Source organism: Haliotis cracherodii, unplaced genomic scaffold (genome assembly GCF_022045235.1).
Source record: "Haliotis cracherodii isolate W230 unplaced genomic scaffold, xgHalCrac1.p SCAF_1, whole genome shotgun sequence".
Taxonomy (NCBI): Eukaryota; Metazoa; Mollusca; class Gastropoda; order Lepetellida; family Haliotidae; genus Haliotis; species Haliotis cracherodii.
The window spans coordinates 51,047,109-51,064,780 of record NW_027266264.1 but is presented as its reverse complement, the minus strand read 5'-3'; the positions used below and the strand labels follow the sequence as shown (position 1 = coordinate 51,064,780).

The 17,672-nt window shown below is 40.8% G+C and overlaps 1 protein-coding gene across 2 annotated transcripts in view; it reads left to right on the top strand.

The window, feature by feature from the left end:
• Positions 1-838: 838 nt before the first annotated feature.
• The window catches only part of LOC139479078 (thrombospondin type-1 domain-containing protein 4-like), a 77,648-nt gene continuing 60,814 nt past the window's right edge, over positions 839-17,672 (top strand). For both annotated transcript variants that reach the window (XR_011654342.1, XM_071261835.1), the window contains exon 1: positions 839-1,226. Coding sequence is in view for 1 of the 2 variants with exons in the window: in XM_071261835.1 (XP_071117936.1) it covers positions 1,182-1,226 (45 nt within the window). In the remaining variant the exon portion in view is untranslated. The remainder of the gene's footprint in view (positions 1,227-17,672) is intronic.

The following is a 17,672-nucleotide window of genomic DNA, read 5'->3' as shown; positions in this document are numbered from 1 at the left end:
AGTTCATTCTTGGGGTCCCTTGATAATTAGATGATAATCAGGGTTAAATGCAGCTTAAAATCTTTTTCACTGCCTCTCTCTCCAGGACCCTCTCTTCATCTCTTTTCCTCTCTGTCCTCCCTTTCTCCCTCATGGTGTTGAAGGTTATAAATTGAGTTTATGTTAATGCAGAGGGTTTTTTTTATTGTTGAACATATGTCTGATTATGGGGAATGCCTTCTTGTTGTGTGAGTCACTGAGAAATGCCCTGTTCAAGCTGCCTTCATTCTTAACCTAACACTCATTCATGATGTTATAACAGTCATCGGTGGATCAAGCTTCATTCAAGGCTGGTTTAGAAAGAAAATGAAAGTTGAAAATTTACATTTTTGACAATATATTATGTAAGTTTTAAGTATTGTTACTATCAATTAATATATTCATGTGTTTCATAGTAAAAGAAAGAATAATAAAAAAAATCCTGTTTTATAAAGTATGATTAAACTGAAATAGAGAAATCTATGTTTCTATTTCAACCCAAATATGTTAACAAAATCTTTGTAAAATAAATAAGCCATTAATCAGTAAGTGAAGGACATCATAATATCTTTCACTCAATAAAATAATAATGAAAACAAATCTGAAATATAATTAGTGTAAAATCTGTGAAATCCATTCAAGTTGTATGGAATGTATGTACTATCTAAAAAAAACCCAAGCAGTGATTTAATTCGTGAGCCATATCCTGTGTAAGTTTACCTCCGACGTTCCATTAGCTGTGCAGGACCCTTCCTCTGAGCAGGGTGTTATATAAGTCGGACCAACGTCCCCTCTCCCTTCAGTGAAACAGAGGCTGACTACACCACTCAAACCACCAACTCTCTGCCTCACTCTACCTAATAGGCCTTTACACTACTCTCTACTCTCGCACTGACACCCTACGCAGAGAGGGAGCCCAATACGCTATAGAAAAGGGACTCTTGACACTGCAGAGGCGAAAGCGTGTTATCCGACTCACTGCTTGTCATAGTTTGGTTTGTAATACATGCTGGAGTCGTGATAGCAGTGATAGTATTGGCTGCTTTGTCCTAAGCTGGATTGCACAAAGTTGGCAATCAGCTGATTGGAGATTTGTGTCAATTGAAATTGGATTTTGTTGTACGGTGAAATTTCTTAGGGCTGTTGATCGTGCTGAGTTAAACATGAGGAGTACTCTGAAAGCTGTCACCTGCCTTTTGTTCTTGCAGGTAAGTTATACTTTATATTGGATTCAATTGTCAACCTGACTTTGATATATACATGTATTCTTTCAGATTTCTACATTCAATTTGTAATAAAAACGGCTCAAAACCATCTCAAAGAAAAGAAAAATACTTTAAAAATTTGTTATGAAATTAAAACTAAAACTACATTGAAATTAAAATGAGAAAAAGACTAAAGGATTTGTGAAATGTTTTGAAATATTGCCCTATGGAGATAGTGATGATTTAAACCTGAACTATCTGATCTGATTTCAGGTATATATATTCATTCATACTGTAATACTGTGTAATCTATCAAAAGTCATGTTGACAAGTCCATCTATTGGCAGATAATCAGTAGGTATATAGACTGGTTTGGGTTTCACCCTGTGTGTATATAAGATGTAGGTGCTTCTTTTTATCTGTCAGCCGTGTGCTGTAGTGGGAGAAGACCTGTGCTAATATTACATAACATCAGCTGATTGTATGGCAGTGGAACGAGGATGACATACACATGTGTATACATGTATACATAGATATAGCCGAACATGTGTCATCAGTGCTTTGCAGGGAGGCAACTTAGTACAGAAAAATAAAACAGGGAAATTACAACCGGTTGAGAATCTCCTAGCAGCGGGATGAGAATAGCTGAGTGTGGGAGCTGATATGTGTACATTATCATTAGTAGGAAGGGGATTTGTATAAACAAATTTTGATTTTGTGGTTCTGTGGTTCTGTGGAGGGATGAATGGATAAATAGACGCATGGACTTGTGAATGAAAGGTTGGCTGGGAGTGAACGAGGGACACAGATTTACCAGGTGATGCTTGAAATTGCAAAGGTGGTCAGCTGCGTGTAGGTATGGTTGACAGAGGAATGAATGAATAAATTTTGAAGTTTCTACCAAGAATTTAAGCTGCATATGCAAATATCTCCATGGCTGTGTGAATGGAACTGAGTTTGGGAATGAATTGGAATGGTTGAATTATATACCGGTTAATTGAGTGGAAGGAAATTGTATGAATGAATTCGTTGGTGATGTTGGCAGAGGAGATGTAAGGAGGTGAGGTTTGATTGTCGAAGCGAAGGCAAGGGGGAGATTTCTTGGTAAAGGGACTTTTTGAAGCATTCTTTTGGGTAAAGAGGATTTTAGAAATTTGCTTGATGTTATTGATTAATTATTAATTATGATATTGTAAGCAAAAGGTGTACTTTTTTTGGAACAAAATCAGATGTGTTCCATGGAGTGGATGACCAGGATGAAGGTGTGAGGGCAGTCATCAGTAGGTTTCCACTGTAATGGAGTGTGGTATGGCCTGGTGAAGTGTCGTGGAGGCCTTGGATAGTCTGTACTCTACAGTAGGCCATGGTTTAGTATGGTGTAGGCTGTCGATAGCTTCCACCAATCAGTAGGCCATGGTTTAGTGTGGAGTAGGCTGTCCATAGCTTCCACTATTCAGTAGGCCATGGTTTAGTGTGGTGTAGGCTGTCCATAGCTTCCACTATTCAGTAGGCCATGGTTTAGTGTGGTGTAGGCTGTCATTAGCATCCACTATTCAGTAGGCCATGGTTTAGTTTGGTGTAGGCTGTAGATAGCTTTCACTATTCAGTAGGCCATGGTTTAGTGTGGTGTAGGCTGTAGATAGCTTTCACTATTCAGTAGGCCATAGTTTAGTGTGGTGTAGGCTGTAGATAGCTTCCGCTATTCACTAGGCCATGGTTTAGTGTGGTGTAGGCTGTAGATAGCTTCCACTATTCAGTAGGCCATGGTTTAGTGTGGTGTAGGCTGTCGATAGCTTCCACTATTCAGTAGGCCATGGTTTAGTGTGATGTAGGGTATGGTTAAATGTGTCATCCAGGTGGCAAAGCAGTCACTCAGAGCTAGTGTTCTGAAGAAGCGATTGGAAAAGTATTTAAAACTATATAACCTTGTGGTATAGATAGTCCTGTACTTGCACCTGGAGAGGCCATCCATGGATAGTCACTTCTCCATCATCACCTAGAGGCCAAGTCCAAGTTAACAAATTATGGTTACTGCTGTAGACAGTTTATATCTCCTTTTGACATGGTCTTCTCACACTAATACTCTCTCCTTTTGACATGGTCTTATACTAATACTCTCTCCTTTTGACATGGTCTTATACTAATACTCTCTCCTTTTGACATGGTCTTATACTAATGCTCTCTCCTTTTGACATGGTCTTATACTAATACTCTCTCCTTTTGACATGGTCTTATACTGATACTCACTCCTTTTGACATGGTTTTCTCATGCCAGATACTCTCTCCTTTTGACTCTTCTCACAATTTAATAATGAGATATCATTTAGGAGGATGGAACGTTAGGATCTGACATGTGGACATGAGTAACTACAGATGACTTGACATCATTTCCGATGGTTGTCTGGACTATAAGTTAACATGGTAAACAATACTCCTTGTTCAGTACCTTTATCTCCTGTGTCTGACATCGGTAATCTCTGTATGTCTGTGTGACGTTACCAGGGTATAGTTTTAACACAATTATACCATGCAGGTAGCGATCATAATCTAATTCTATTACATATGATTGACATGGCTTTGGAACATGACCCATTTGTTCGTATCTTGTCACCAGAAGGTCTTTTCTGAATTTTAACCTCAAATCCGATGTAGTCTCCTGGGCCCCCATTGTTGCACAATAGGGAGTCTGTTTCCTCATTGATTTTCCTCTTGTGAACTCCTACGCAGTGCTTAGAAAGTCAGAACAATGGCTTTATGGGACCATACTTGATATGAAAGAAGCTAAACATGGAGAAGGATTGAAAATCCCTTGGGCATTGTGTCGACAGTTTTTTTAGATTTCTTTTGTTGTGATTTTTCCAAGTCAGGAATCAGTTTCTTAATCACACATGTGATTTGCAATATACGAGGCGGGTGCATGCAGTTAGAGGGGGTATGGAGGGGAGACAATATTGACAGCAACAAATCTCCTTGACATGTGTTACTCAATTGTTGAAGAGATAACAAGAGATTTGTTTTGTAAAGCATAGTAGTAATATGGATTTGATAAAACTGAGGCAGATATTATAGAGGGGTGGTTCAGAATTGTTTCACCCACAGGTACTGAAATACAAGTGACTCCATACCCAGGTGTATTTACTTAAAGTAATCAAATTAAGGTGCAAATTTAGTTATTATAGCATTGGAATATCATGGTAATATTAACACTTTAAAGTATTTGTTTGTATGATAATTCCTCAATTTGTTGATTTGTTCATGTCTCCTACTGAATGTGTTATGTGTTTGCTGACCCTCTCTAGATTCTAACAGATCCCTTAGACCTTTTTTATGACTAGACTTATGGATTTTTTCTTCTCAAAACATGAAAAATAATAATATAAAAATTGCAAAATAATATGTTCTAAGGTTAGTCAATCTTGAACGTGATGTTTAAAGCCACCTCACCTCACCGTTTTTATTTTGGGGTTAAAAATCTTATAATAATTGATTGTGACCTTAATGGATGCAATTTAATGCTGGCTGAATATGAAGCACTTGACCTAATGATCAGCAGGGAAAGATCAACACAGATAATATTTATTTATTACTTCAAGTTGAATCAATCTGTCCTAATATTTTGAACAGTTTAAAATTAAAACAAGTAGCACTAAGGCGTTTTGATTTATGTTCATTTTTAGACAAATGTTCTTTTATTAAGGGCCGGGTATTGTCAAACATTGTTCATGTGGAACTACTGAATACAATGTCAAGGTGAGACGAGAGGAGAAGCATAAGAAATCTTAACCAAAGGAGTAGCATTGTTTGTCATATGTTATTTATGTCAAGTAAATAACACATCAATCAATGTCAAATAAATTTTATTTAATTTTCACAACCGCAGGATCCTTCTAATCATTGATCCTTGTAATTTGACAACATTGACCTTAACATGGCAGGTGTGAGGTAAGATGCAACAGGTAGTGCTATTCATTGACAGAAAAGCTCACTCAATTGACGTTCTATGTAATATGTAAGTTTGAGTAAGTTGAATTTAAAGCTGCTTTCAGTATTTCAGTAATATGCTGACAATAGCCCAGGGTGATGCAGATCTTAGATTATTTACTACTTCGGTGAATCCCACAAGCACAGGTCTTGCACCGAAGGGATGCAACTTTGCACAGAGATTTCCAGAACCTGAGATGACTGGGCCACCCAGGCACCCATTCCTAATATCTTTGCTTGTTTGTTGTTTGACAATGCATTCAGCATTATTATTAGCTATATGATGGCGGTCTGTAAATAATCAAGTCTGGCCCAGACGATCCACTGATTGACATCATGAACATCGATCCACGCAATTGGGATATGATGACATGCATCAACCAAGTCAGCAAGTCTGACCACCCAATCCCGATAGCCACCTCTTATGACAAGCATAGTCACCTCTTATGGTAAGCATGGCTTGCTAAAGACCTATTGTCTACACGGATCTTCAGGGGCCCAGTACACTATTGGGACATGAAGGAAACGATGCCCAAAAGGACATAACACAGAGCCAAGCAGTGTTTTCATGCAGAGGTACTTGTATGTCCCAATAACGTACTGCAGATAGTTCTCTGTCTTCCAGGGTCCTGTTCCACAGAGCTCTCTTAGCGCTACAACTATAGTAAGAGGGAATATGGATCAGTTATGATTACCTTTGCACTAAGATCGCTTTGTGGAACAGGGCCCAGGACAGAACCGCCTCCTTGGTGTAGTGGATAGAGCATCTGCCTGGAGAGCGAAAAGTTGAGGTTCAATCCTTGGCCCGGTGACCCCAGAAGTTAAAAGATGTTATTTGTTGTTCCATTGCCTGGAGCTCAGCATAAGGGGATAAAACAAGGACTGGCTGGCTCAGAGCCTGTATCAGTAGGGTAGCAGGTGGCATTATATCTTAGTGGGCTAGCATTATTAAACTGGTATTAGTGTGGATTAGTACAAGCAGCCACAAACACACATACTTGTATGTCGCTAAATATGTGCAATAAGCTTGAACGCGACGTTAAACCGCATTTCACCTCACGTCTTACTTAAAGGACAACAATATCCCATTTTGCATCAAATATGCATGCAGGACATGTCTTTTGTATCTATTTTTTTCCCTAACGACCATGATTTGGCAGAATAAAAACTGTACGCCAAGAAATAAAAAAATGTCTCGCCCTTAAGGGAGATTTATGTTGTTTACTTCCACATCATCAGCAAGAAGCTGGAACAATGGCGACAGTGAGCTGAGATGTAGGGTGGCTTAGGGGTGGAGAGCATGTAGTCAAGTGAATTAATGACTAATGCAAGTTAATGCGCTGTGCAAAGGAACACTGCTTGTCAGTCTGCATTGTTCATGCTTAATTAGCATCTGTACAAATCTTGTGTCCACACAGCCGATCGGGGATTCAAGAAGCAGCTTATGGTTAGGATAATGAAGTTATTACATGTGTAGACAATCTCATTAAGTTCAGATCTTTTACTCCAATTCCATACCTCACTATGTCAAGATCTGAAAAACCCTCCATTGGATGCGACGTCGGGTGAACCCTGAGCAAACTTTGACCTCCCAAATCAAATGAAGTATGCATGGATTCTTGAGACAATCAGTCAGCTTTAATTACTATATCGTTTCACAAATTTTGATCTGAACACAGGAAAACATGCACAAAATACAAATGTTTCATTGTAAGTACACACTTTTGAGTGTAGATGCCATGTCACTCGAAAATTGCAGGACAATATTCACAACATGTAGACTTCAGTCTTTACTAATCTCCATTCAGAACTGTCCATTTATGTTCATTTCTGTGAAATCATGTATGCTGCTCTGATTGCTTCTCTACCTTGTATCAAGAATTTATAAGGCTTGATGGCTGATTGGATGATACGAAAGTTCACTGATGTAACTTTTAGTTTTTGTCAGACCTTGGTGGTGATAGGCATCAAATCAGAATAAATGATTATATTTTTATGAGATCGATGTGTGTGTAGACAGTTGCAGTTGTAGGTGATTTTATTATCTCCCTTTCTGTCCTGGAATGCTTGAGTGAATGTTGTTTCATGCCACATTCATCATTGTTCCAGCAATATCATGGTGGTCTGTAAATAATCAAGTCTGTACAAGGCAAACTAGTGAAAGGAAGATTAACATTGATGCCCACTATTTAGGGGAAGGATGAAATGCAAACAGCATCCAGCACATTCATTCTACTCCACTCTAAAGACAAGCATGGGTCACTTGGGACCAGTGCTACCACTGGTGGCAGTGAGTAGGTGGATGGGTGACTGCGTCTGACAAGCTTGACTTCTGAGAGTTTCTAGGGTTTTGGTTCTGTCATGCACTGAAACACTGGTTTGCAAATGACTCCTTAGGCAAGTGACTTTGTTCAAAATATACATGTGTTCAACCAGCTGCAGATGGGTACCTAGTAGGATGACATGATATGAATGTCAAAACAGACTGGTTGGGTTGTATATGGCCCAGGGAACTGCATGACGATGACATTGAAATGCATATGTTTTGTGGGGTCTTGTGCTGTATAAGTATTACTATGTGTTATAGAAGTATTACTATGTGTTATATAAGTATTACTATGTGTTATAGAAGTATTACTATGTGTTATAGAAGTATTACTGATTCTATTACTATGAGTCTGGGAAACCTGCATAAGAGGAACTACTCATTATGATAACACAATACTATTGTTTAAGCCACAATAAATTCATTAGTTGATTGTACTTTCAGTTTTCAAACACCTTGCATGTCAGGGGCCCTTATGTAAATTTGTTTTACTTTGTGACCTGGTCTTTGGCTGTGTGCATTATCTCCGCCCCCCTTTTCAAAATCGTTGATCTGTCCTCGAAATATGCATGTGAGTGAGACAAGATATCAACAATTGATGACACTGATATTCACAATACTCAGATAGTTTCAAATGAAATACAAAAATACCAACACTTTTCTTTCGATTTTTGTAGTGGTGTAATGTGTTGGATTTGCTAACCAGAAATACATGTTGTATGCCATAAGGGTCGACAAGGTGGAAAAAATAAATTCAAAAATTGAAATTCTACCATCCCAAAGGATATGTTTTACTTAGGCAAGTTGGCTTGGGATAGCTGGCTGCAGCATTTCTAAAGCATCCCTGCATGGTTTTGTGACTGACATTTCAGTGTTAATTTGTATATTTTTGTTAAAACTGAAAGTGACATTCTACGTCATTAGCTCTCCAGGACAATACAATGGAGCTTGGAAATATCAAACTGAAGAAAAAAAATGGAAACATGAACTTCAAATGGGAATTTTCCCCAACATTTAGAAGGTATCTGACCGCTGCGATTTTATGGCCTGATTTAACGGTAGAGAATGTATACAATATAGGCCCAGAATGATATTTTCACCCAGTATTTGATCAACACCATATTTCAGCTTTGTGCCAATTTCCCCTTAACCTCATTTCAATTTCCTCAGCCATCAGAAAAATGTTGATTGTATTTCTTTCACCTCAGCCATGGGGTAAGTTCAGTGTTTGTGTACAAAAAAACACTGATCCTACTTCAGCCTGCTTGTTTCTGATGTCCATTTCGTTGTACATTTCAAGTATGTCAATTTCTTTATGACATACGATGGCTCTGCCTCCCCGGCCTCCATAGAGACAATAGCAGGGGAACTGTGCCAGCTGGGTCATTCATAACTAGCCAGCTTGTCAATGAAGTCTTCATAGTCGGGGCTTGATTGACAGCTGAGCAATTACTCCAAAATATATCACACTTCATGGACCCTGTTTTGAAGGAATTGAAGAAACTGTGTGACATTTCATTAATCCAGTTTGTCATAGTGGTTTTCAGATTAATTGTCTTTATTCAGGAGGTGGAGTAGTTTTAGATGTTTTTGAAATTATTTCTGTAAAAACTGTCAAAACATGCAATTCCCTGTGCTAAAGCTCGTGCCATTTACATTTCTAGATCAAAGGAATTGTACTGTGGTTAGACAAATTTGACTTTTAATCCTATTTTCTGTAATTTTTGTTGTGAACTTGTCAGTTAACCGATAAACTAATTTTGTACCTTGTTTTTAAAGGGCAATTGAGACTGGGATAATTTGACTCAAATTACTTGTTTAGGAGGCGTAATTACAATTTTCTATCCTGTAAAATGTGAAAAGTGGATAAGGCATTTGTTCGTCAAAGCACCTCATGTCCTCGAGTGCAAAGTGCATCAGAGACTTAAAAGGGAAAATGTTTAATATCACATCAGTAAAATCTTTGATATAGCGTTAAAGGTTAAAAAGCACTGACTTTCAATTTACGTATTATTTCTGTTTTCTGTTAAAATCAAATGCAAGGAACAAAAGTTTAGAAATCATAACTTTATTGTTTAGTTTGAAAACAGTGGTTATGGAAGGAAGGAGTGACGCCTATATTAACTATTGACTTTTACATGTACAGAAAACATGGCCTCCATATTGTTTGAGTGGAGAACTAACCAGACATGGTGAAAGTGTTTCTCCTGCTTCGGTCCTCTGTGTGTTTCCTGCCAGTGACCGGACCAGTGGTGGGGCAGACCAGTTGTTAAAACATCCCTTTGTTACTAGAAGACTTGGGTTTGATTTTCCCAAAAATGCAATAGTTGCTGATATTGTTGAAATATTGCAGTCAGTGCCATGGAATTTGCTCACTCACTCACTCACTCACTCACTCACTCACTCACTCACTCACTCACTCACTCACTCACTCACTCACACACTCACTCACTCACTCACTCACTCACTCACTCACACACTCACAAAGATAATTCATGGTTTATCTTCATGTCGGAATCATTTATTTACTTAATGGGTACTTAATGGGATGGATCTATTGAAAAAAACCCCCTGCATTCTGGTTTGTAGGAGGCATCTACAATGGATCTGGTGGTCCGACTTGTTTGGGAATCATTGCATCCCGATCGAGCAGGCCGCTGCTCAAAATATCAATCCAAAGCAAAAGACTTGGTTATTTACAGACCACCGAGATAAATGAATACATGACACTTTTTATGGATTTCATCTTCTTTTATTATTCTTTGTCACGACGGTTCAGAGCTACTTCCTGCTCCTTCATTAGGTGAATGCTGAGTAAGTGCATAGAGTATACTGGCGCTAGCCAATTAAAACTGTTCAATCTTACTCCACTTACTTAATTATTACTATATATATATATATAGTCAAGTCCCGTTAATCCGACATGGTTGGCTGCAGATGATTATGTCAGATTAATGAGTATGTCGGATAAACGAAATTAAGAAGTATCAACGTTCGTGATCGATAGATAGATAACGATACAAACACATAATAAAAAAATAAAAATGACATATTGTTTTGTTATATTGTTGCGAAATATGTTTTCTAATCATGCAACCTCTAAAGTTCAACACAAAACAACTGTTACAGACAGTATGACTTATTCAAAATACTTTAAAAAGCATAGTCTGGAATGGAAGTTGCAAGTTTGAAATTGGTACCAAAAAGGCTTAAGAAAGCTGCCTTCCAAGCGGCTATTGTTGACTTTCTGTTAGTCATTTTATTTGTCAGTCATTGTTCGTGAAAGGTTGTTCTGACGTGACCTGTAATAGGATGTCCTCGGTGATAGCGAAAACTTGTATCTGATTTTAATGAGATTGAGATAATCTAAGCATGTGATTTATTCTTCTTTTCTTTATTTGAAGCGCTAATTTTTTTTGTTAAGCAAGTTTACCTCTGCAGCTGTTGTAATATGCAGCTACTACTCAAATCGTCTCGCATCAAAACACAGGCAGTGTACTTGCAGGCAGATGACCACGGAGTACGCTGATCACTGTGTCAGATTAACGAGACTGATTAATGAGTGATTTCGGTAATTCATTGCAAATTAAGTATGTCGGAGTGAGAGTGCAAGACTGCCAGATTAATGGGTCTAAATAGCACTAATTTAATCGGTTCCCATCATTAGTGTCGGATAAAGCTGATTGTCGGATTAACGAGACTTGACTGTATATATATATATATATATATATATATATATATATATATATATATATATATAGACACACACAAGGTAGGATGAATGTAAAAAACAACAACAATATAATGGCAAAGTCAATGAATGTACAAAGATAACAAAATAATTCCAAAGCCAGTGAGATAGGATTGATGTATAAAAGTAACAATATAATGACAAGGCCTATGTGATTAACAGGTGAGGATCCAATGAAGCACACCGCAGGTGTAGTGATGATAAGGTGATGGCTTTTGTGATATTTACTCCATGTACTTGCTCAGCATTCACCTAAAGAAGGAGCAAGCAGTAGCTCTGAAACGTCGTCACAAAGAATAAAAGAAGTTGCTATCCATAAAAAGTGTCATGTATTCGTGTTCTTCCAACTTCTAAATGCCTATCAAAGACTTCACCAAGATAAAGCTGAAATACTGCTGAATGTGACATTACACAGCAAAGAAAAAAAAACAGTTGAAGCGCCTCTTATCTGCCATGTCTGTCGTGTAGACTTCACATCAGCTCAAGCTACTGCTTTCTTAATGCAGCCGAAGAAAAGCTGTTCTTTTCTTATTCACATAAAAATAACATTAATTACCTTTGTCTGCAATTAGAATTCTATATATAATTAATCCACATTTTTACCGTAATGACTTTTCGCTTAGTCTACACTGACTCTTAAAGCAGTTAGACAGCCCGTTTGTATGAGAGTTACATTAGACGTTTGTCTACCACAGATACCCTATGTGTCCCTGCAGTCATCACTGCAGTGTTATTTGTGGACCAAGTGAAGTCACAATGATTAACTTTGCTGATAATAAACACATGGGCTGTGCACACAGCATGCAGCTCTAAAGAGCGGCAGCAAGCCCATAATATTGTGATTGGCAAAGGACCCTAAAACCCTTGTAAAAGCTTTATTTTTTGTCCTGATCTTAACCATCTACAAGAGACCCCCTACCTTGCTATATCTGATGCATGGAGTGGTTCTTGCAATGGACTGTTTAACCTTGCAGAGATGAACAAACTTGAGGTTAGGGCTGTAATTATCAGAGGGAATATTAATTTAGGGAGGTGATGGTAATTATGATTTAAATGTTATATTAAGTGTGTTTTTGTTTCAAGAAAATCAGTTACATTTCTTTGCTTGTTTTATAGAGAACATGTGTGTGGTGGTGGAATATGTTTGACTGAATTGTTGCTGCAAAGTTAACATAAAATTCAGGAAATATGTTTTGATGGATTTGGGTACATTTTGGAGGCTACGTAGATAATACCAGGAAAAAGGCAAAGATTTTGGAGGTTTATACATTTGGGCATAATAAATATATTATTAGATTTTCTTCCTTGCACGACTCACATCATTTTATTGGTCCTTAGTCCAATCAAACGAAGAGAATCACTGTGTGTTCCTTCTTTCTCTTTTTGGATGAAATACACCATTCATATTGTAACCAAACATTCATGTGAATCACATCCGGCAACAGCTAATGTTCACACATGAAAATATTAAGAATATGATGCTTCCTGCATCACATTATATAAGAAAATGGATCAAAGGAGAAAGGTCCAGGTTTTGGAGGCTGTGGGGCGTAAGGAGAAAGGACCAGGTTTTGGAGGCTGTGGGGTGTAAGGAGAAAGGTCCAGGTGTTGGAGGCTGTGGGGTGTAAGGAGAAAGGTCCAGGTTTTGGAGGCTGTGGGGTGTAAGGAGAGAGGTCCAGGTGTTGGAGGCTGTGGGGTGTAAGGAGAAAGGTCCAGGTTTTGGAGGCTGTGGGGCGTAAGGAGAGAGGTCCAGGTGTTGGAGGCTGTGGGGTGTAAGGAGAAAGGTCCAGGTTTTGGAGGCTGTGGGGTGTAAGGAGAAAGGTCCAGGTTTTGGAGGTTGTCGGGTGTAAGGAGAAAGGTCCAGGTTTTGGAGGTTGTCGGGTGTAAGGAGAAAGGTCCAGGTGTTGATGGCTGTGGGGTGTAAGGAGAAAGGTTTAGGTTTTGGAGGTTGTCGGGTGTAAGGAGAAAGGTCCAGGTTTTGGAGGCTGTGGGGTGTAAGGAGAAAGGTCCAGGTTTTGGAGGCTGTGGGGTGTAAGGAGAAAGGTTTAGGTTTTGGAGGTTGTCGGGTGTAAGGAGAAAGGTCAAGGTTTTGGAGGCTGTGGGGTGTAAGGAGAAAGGTCGAGGTTTTGGAGGTTGTCGGGTGTAAGGAGAAAGGTTTAGGTTTTGGAGGTTGTCGGGTGTAAGGAGAAAGGTCAAGGTTTTGGAGGCTGTGGGGTGTAAGGAGAAAGGTCCAGGTTTTGGAGGTTGTCGGGTGTAAGGAGAAAGGTCAAGGTTTTGGAGGCTGTGGGGTGTAAGGAGAAAGTTCCAGGTTTGGGAGGTTGTCGGGTGTAAGGAGAAAGGTCCAGGTTTTGGAGGCTGTCGGATGTAAGGAGAAAGATCCAGGTTTTGGAGGTTGTCGGGTATAAGGAGAAAGGTTTAGGTTTTGGAGGTTGTCGGGTATAAGGAGAAAGGTCCAGGTTTTGGAGGTTGTCGGGTGTAAGGAGAAAGGTCGAGGTTTTGGAGGTTGTCGGGTGTAAGGAGAAAGGTCCAGGTGTTGATGGCTGTGGGGTGTAAGGAGAAAGGTTTAGGTTTTGGAGGTTGTCGGGTGTAAGGAGAAAGTTCCAGGTTTTGGAGGTTGTCGGGTGTAAGGAGAAAGGTCCAGGTTTTGGAGGCTGTGGGGTGTAAGGAGAAAGGTTTAGGTTTTGGAGGTTGTCGGGTGTAAGGAGAAAGTTCCAGGTTTTGGAGGTTGTCGGGTGTAAGGAGAAAGGTCCAGGTTTTGGAGGCTGTGGGGTGTAAGGAGAAAGGTCCAGGTTTTGGAGGCTGTGGGGTGTAAGGAGAAAGGTCAAGGTTTTGGAGGCTGTGGGGTGTAAGGAGAAAGGTCCAGGTTTTGGAGGCTGTGGGGTGTAAGGAGAAAGGTCCAGGTTTTGGAGGCTGTGGGGTGTAAGGAGAAAGGTCCAGGTTTTGGAGGCTGTGGGGTGTAAGGAGAAAGGTCCAGGTTTTGGAGGCTGTGGGGTGTAAGGAGAAAGGTTTAGGTTTTGGAGGTTGTCGGGTGTAAGGAGAAAGGTTTAGGTTTTGGAGGTTGTCGGGTGTAAGGAGAAAGGTTTAGGTTTTGGAGGCTGTGGGGTGTAAGGAGAAAGGTCAAGGTTTTGGAGGCTGTGGGGTGTAAGGAGAAAGGTCCAGGTTTTGGAGGCTGTGGGGTGTAAGGAGAAAGGTTTAGGTTTTGGAGGTTGTCGGGTGTAAGGAGAAAGGTTTAGGTTTTGGAGGTTGTCGGGTGTAAGGAGAAAGGTTTAGGTTTTGGAGGCTGTCGGGTGTAAGGAGAAAGGTCAAGGTTTTGGAGGCTGTGGGGTGTAAGGAGAAAGGTCCAGGTTTTGGAGGCTGTGGGGTGTAAGGAGAAAGGTCCAGGTTTTGGAGGCTGTGGGGTGTAAGGAGAAAGGTTTAGGTTTTGGAGGTTGTCGGGTATAAGGAGAAAGGTTTAGGTTTTGGAGGTTGTCGGGTGTAAGGAGAAAGGTTTAGGTTTTGGAGGCTGTGGGGTGTAAGGAGAAAGGTTTAGGTTTTGGAGGTTGTCGGGTGTAAGGAGAAAGGTTTAGGTTTTGGAGGTTGTCGGGTGTAAGGAGAAAGGTTTAGGTATCTTGTATATCTACCCTTGACAAAATATAGAAATTATGTTGAATTAACTTGGGATGAAAGTAGGAAATGGGTGGGGAGGGATGAATGTAGGAATGGGTGGGGAGGGATGATTGTGAGGAGGAATGTAGGAAATAGGTGAGGAAGGATGATTGGGGTAGTGATTGGGGGATGAATGCAGGAATGGGAGGGGAGGGATGATTGAGGGAATTAATGTAAGAAATAGGTGGGGAGGAATGATTGAGGGGAAAGGGGGATGAATGTTGGAGTGGGAGGGGAGCGGATGATTGATGGAATTAATGTAAGAAATAGGTGGGGAGGGCTGATTGAGGGGAGAGGGGGATGAATGTAGGAGTGGGAGGGGAGAGGGGGATGAATGTAGGAGTGGGAGGGGAGAGGGGGATGAATGTAGGAGTGGGAGGGGAGAGGGGGATGAATGTAGGAGTGGGAGGGGAGCGGATGATTGATGGAATTAATGTAAGAAATAGGTTGGGAGGGCTGATTGAGCGGAGAGGGGGATGAATGTAGGAGTGGGAGGGGAGAGGGGGATGAATGTAGGAGTGGGAGGGGAGAGGGGGATGAATGTAGGAGTGGGAGGGGAGAGGGGGATGAATGTAGGAGTGGGAGGGGAGAGGGGGATGAATGTAGGAGTGGGAGGAGAGAGGGGGATGAATGTAGGAGTGGGAGGGGAGAGGGGGATGAATGTAGGAGTGGGAGGGGAGCGGATGATTGAGGGGGATGAATATAAGCATGTGAGTGAGGGGGGGCAGTAAAGGAGACAAGGATGAATATAGAAGATTGTGATTGAGGGGTACAGTGAAGGTGAGAAAGATGAATATAGGAGGGGTGATTGAGGGGTACAGTGAAGGAGAGAAGGATGAATATAGGAGGGGTTGATTGAGTACAGTGAAGGAGAGAAGGATGAATATAGGAAGGGTTGATTGAGGGGGACAGTGAAGGTGAGAAGGATGAATATAGGAGGGGTTGATTGAGGGGGATGGTGAAGGTGAGAAGGATGAATATAGGAGGGGTTGATTGAGGGGGACAGTGAAGGCAGGAAGGATGAATATAGGAGAGGTTGATTGAGGGGGACAGTGAAGGCAGGAAGGATGAATATAGGAGAGGTTGATTGAGGGGGACAGTGAAGGCAGGAATGATGAATATAGGAAGGGTTGATTGAGGGGGACAGTGAAGGCAGGAAGGATGAATATAGGAGGGGTTAATTGAGGGGGACAGTGAAGGCAGGAAGGATGAATATAGGAGGGGTTAATTGAGGGGGACAGTGAAGGCAGGAAGGATGAATATAGGAGAGGTTGATTGAGGGGGACAGTGAAGGCAGGAAGGATGAATATAGGAGAGGTTGATTGAGGGGGACAGTGAAGGCAGGAAGGATGAATATAGGAGGGGTTGATTGAGGGGGACAGTGAAGGTGAGAAGGATGAATATAGGAGGGGTTGATTGAGGGGTACAGTGAAGGTGAGAAGGATGAATATAGGAGGGGTTGATTGAGGGGGACAGTGAAGGCAGGAATGATGAATATAGGAGAGGTTGATTGAGGGGGACAGTGAAGGCAGGAATGATGAATATAGGAAGGGTTGATTGAGGGGGACAGTGAAGGCAGGAAGGATGAATATAGGAGGGGTTAATTGAGGGGGACAGTGTAGGCAGGAAGGATGAATATAGGAGGGGTTGATTGAGGGGTACAGTGAAGGTGAGAAGGATGAATATAGGAGGGGTTGATTGAGGGGGACAGTGAAGGCAGGAAGGATGAATATAGGAGGGGTTGATTGAGGGGGACAGTGAAGGCAGGAACGATGAATATAGGAAGGGTTGATTGAGGGGGACAGTGAAGGCAGGAAGGATGAATATAGGAGCGGTTGATTGAGTACAGTGAAGGCAGGAAGGATGAATATAGGAGGGGTTGATTGAGGGGGACAGTGAAGGGGAGAAGGATGAATATAGGAGGGGTTAATTGAGGGGGACAGTGAAGGGGAGAACGATGAATATAGGAGGGGATGATTGAGGGGGACAGTGAAGGCAGGAAGGATGAATATAGGAGCGGTTGATTGAGGGGGACAGTGAAGGGGAGAACGATGGATATAGGAGAGGTTGATTGAGGGGTACAGTGAAGGAGAGAAGGATGAATATAGGAGAGGTTAATTGAGGGGGACAGTGAAGGAGAGAAGGATGAATATAGGAGGGGTCTGAATGACTGAAGGGACAGGAGGGAATGAAAGAGGGAGGAATGTGGGGAACTAAAGTTGTTTCATTGTTTGAGCTGCACAATGGAACACCAGTCACAGCTAAAAGTCAGTACCCAGGTGTTCGCCTGTTTACTATCCAACTTAAACAGACTTTTTGACCACTCAATCCCTTTTAAGACAATCAAAGAGAACTGTCTGTCTGTAATTCCCCCAAGGCTATACCTAGTGCGTTGTGTTGAAGGAGAACAAAATATTTGGACGTGATAATGGTTGAAGCAGAAAAAATAATTGTGAAAGAAGAACACATTTGAAAGATGACCTTGAAGAAACACTACATTCAATGCATGAGTAGGACAAGTTGCTTTCGACCTGTTTGTGATATTTGAAAGTAGAATTAGATGATGAGTGGCATTAAACAACAAACAAACATTGTCCAGAAGGTGGAGTTTCTGCATCAATAGGGTTTGAGTGGGTTTTCACTGTATTGACTTGAGTAACCGAGTTTGATTTTTTATTTATGCATGTATCCACATTTTGTTTAAAATTTTACAGTTTCCTTATTGAGCTTGTGAAAGTTACCCCTT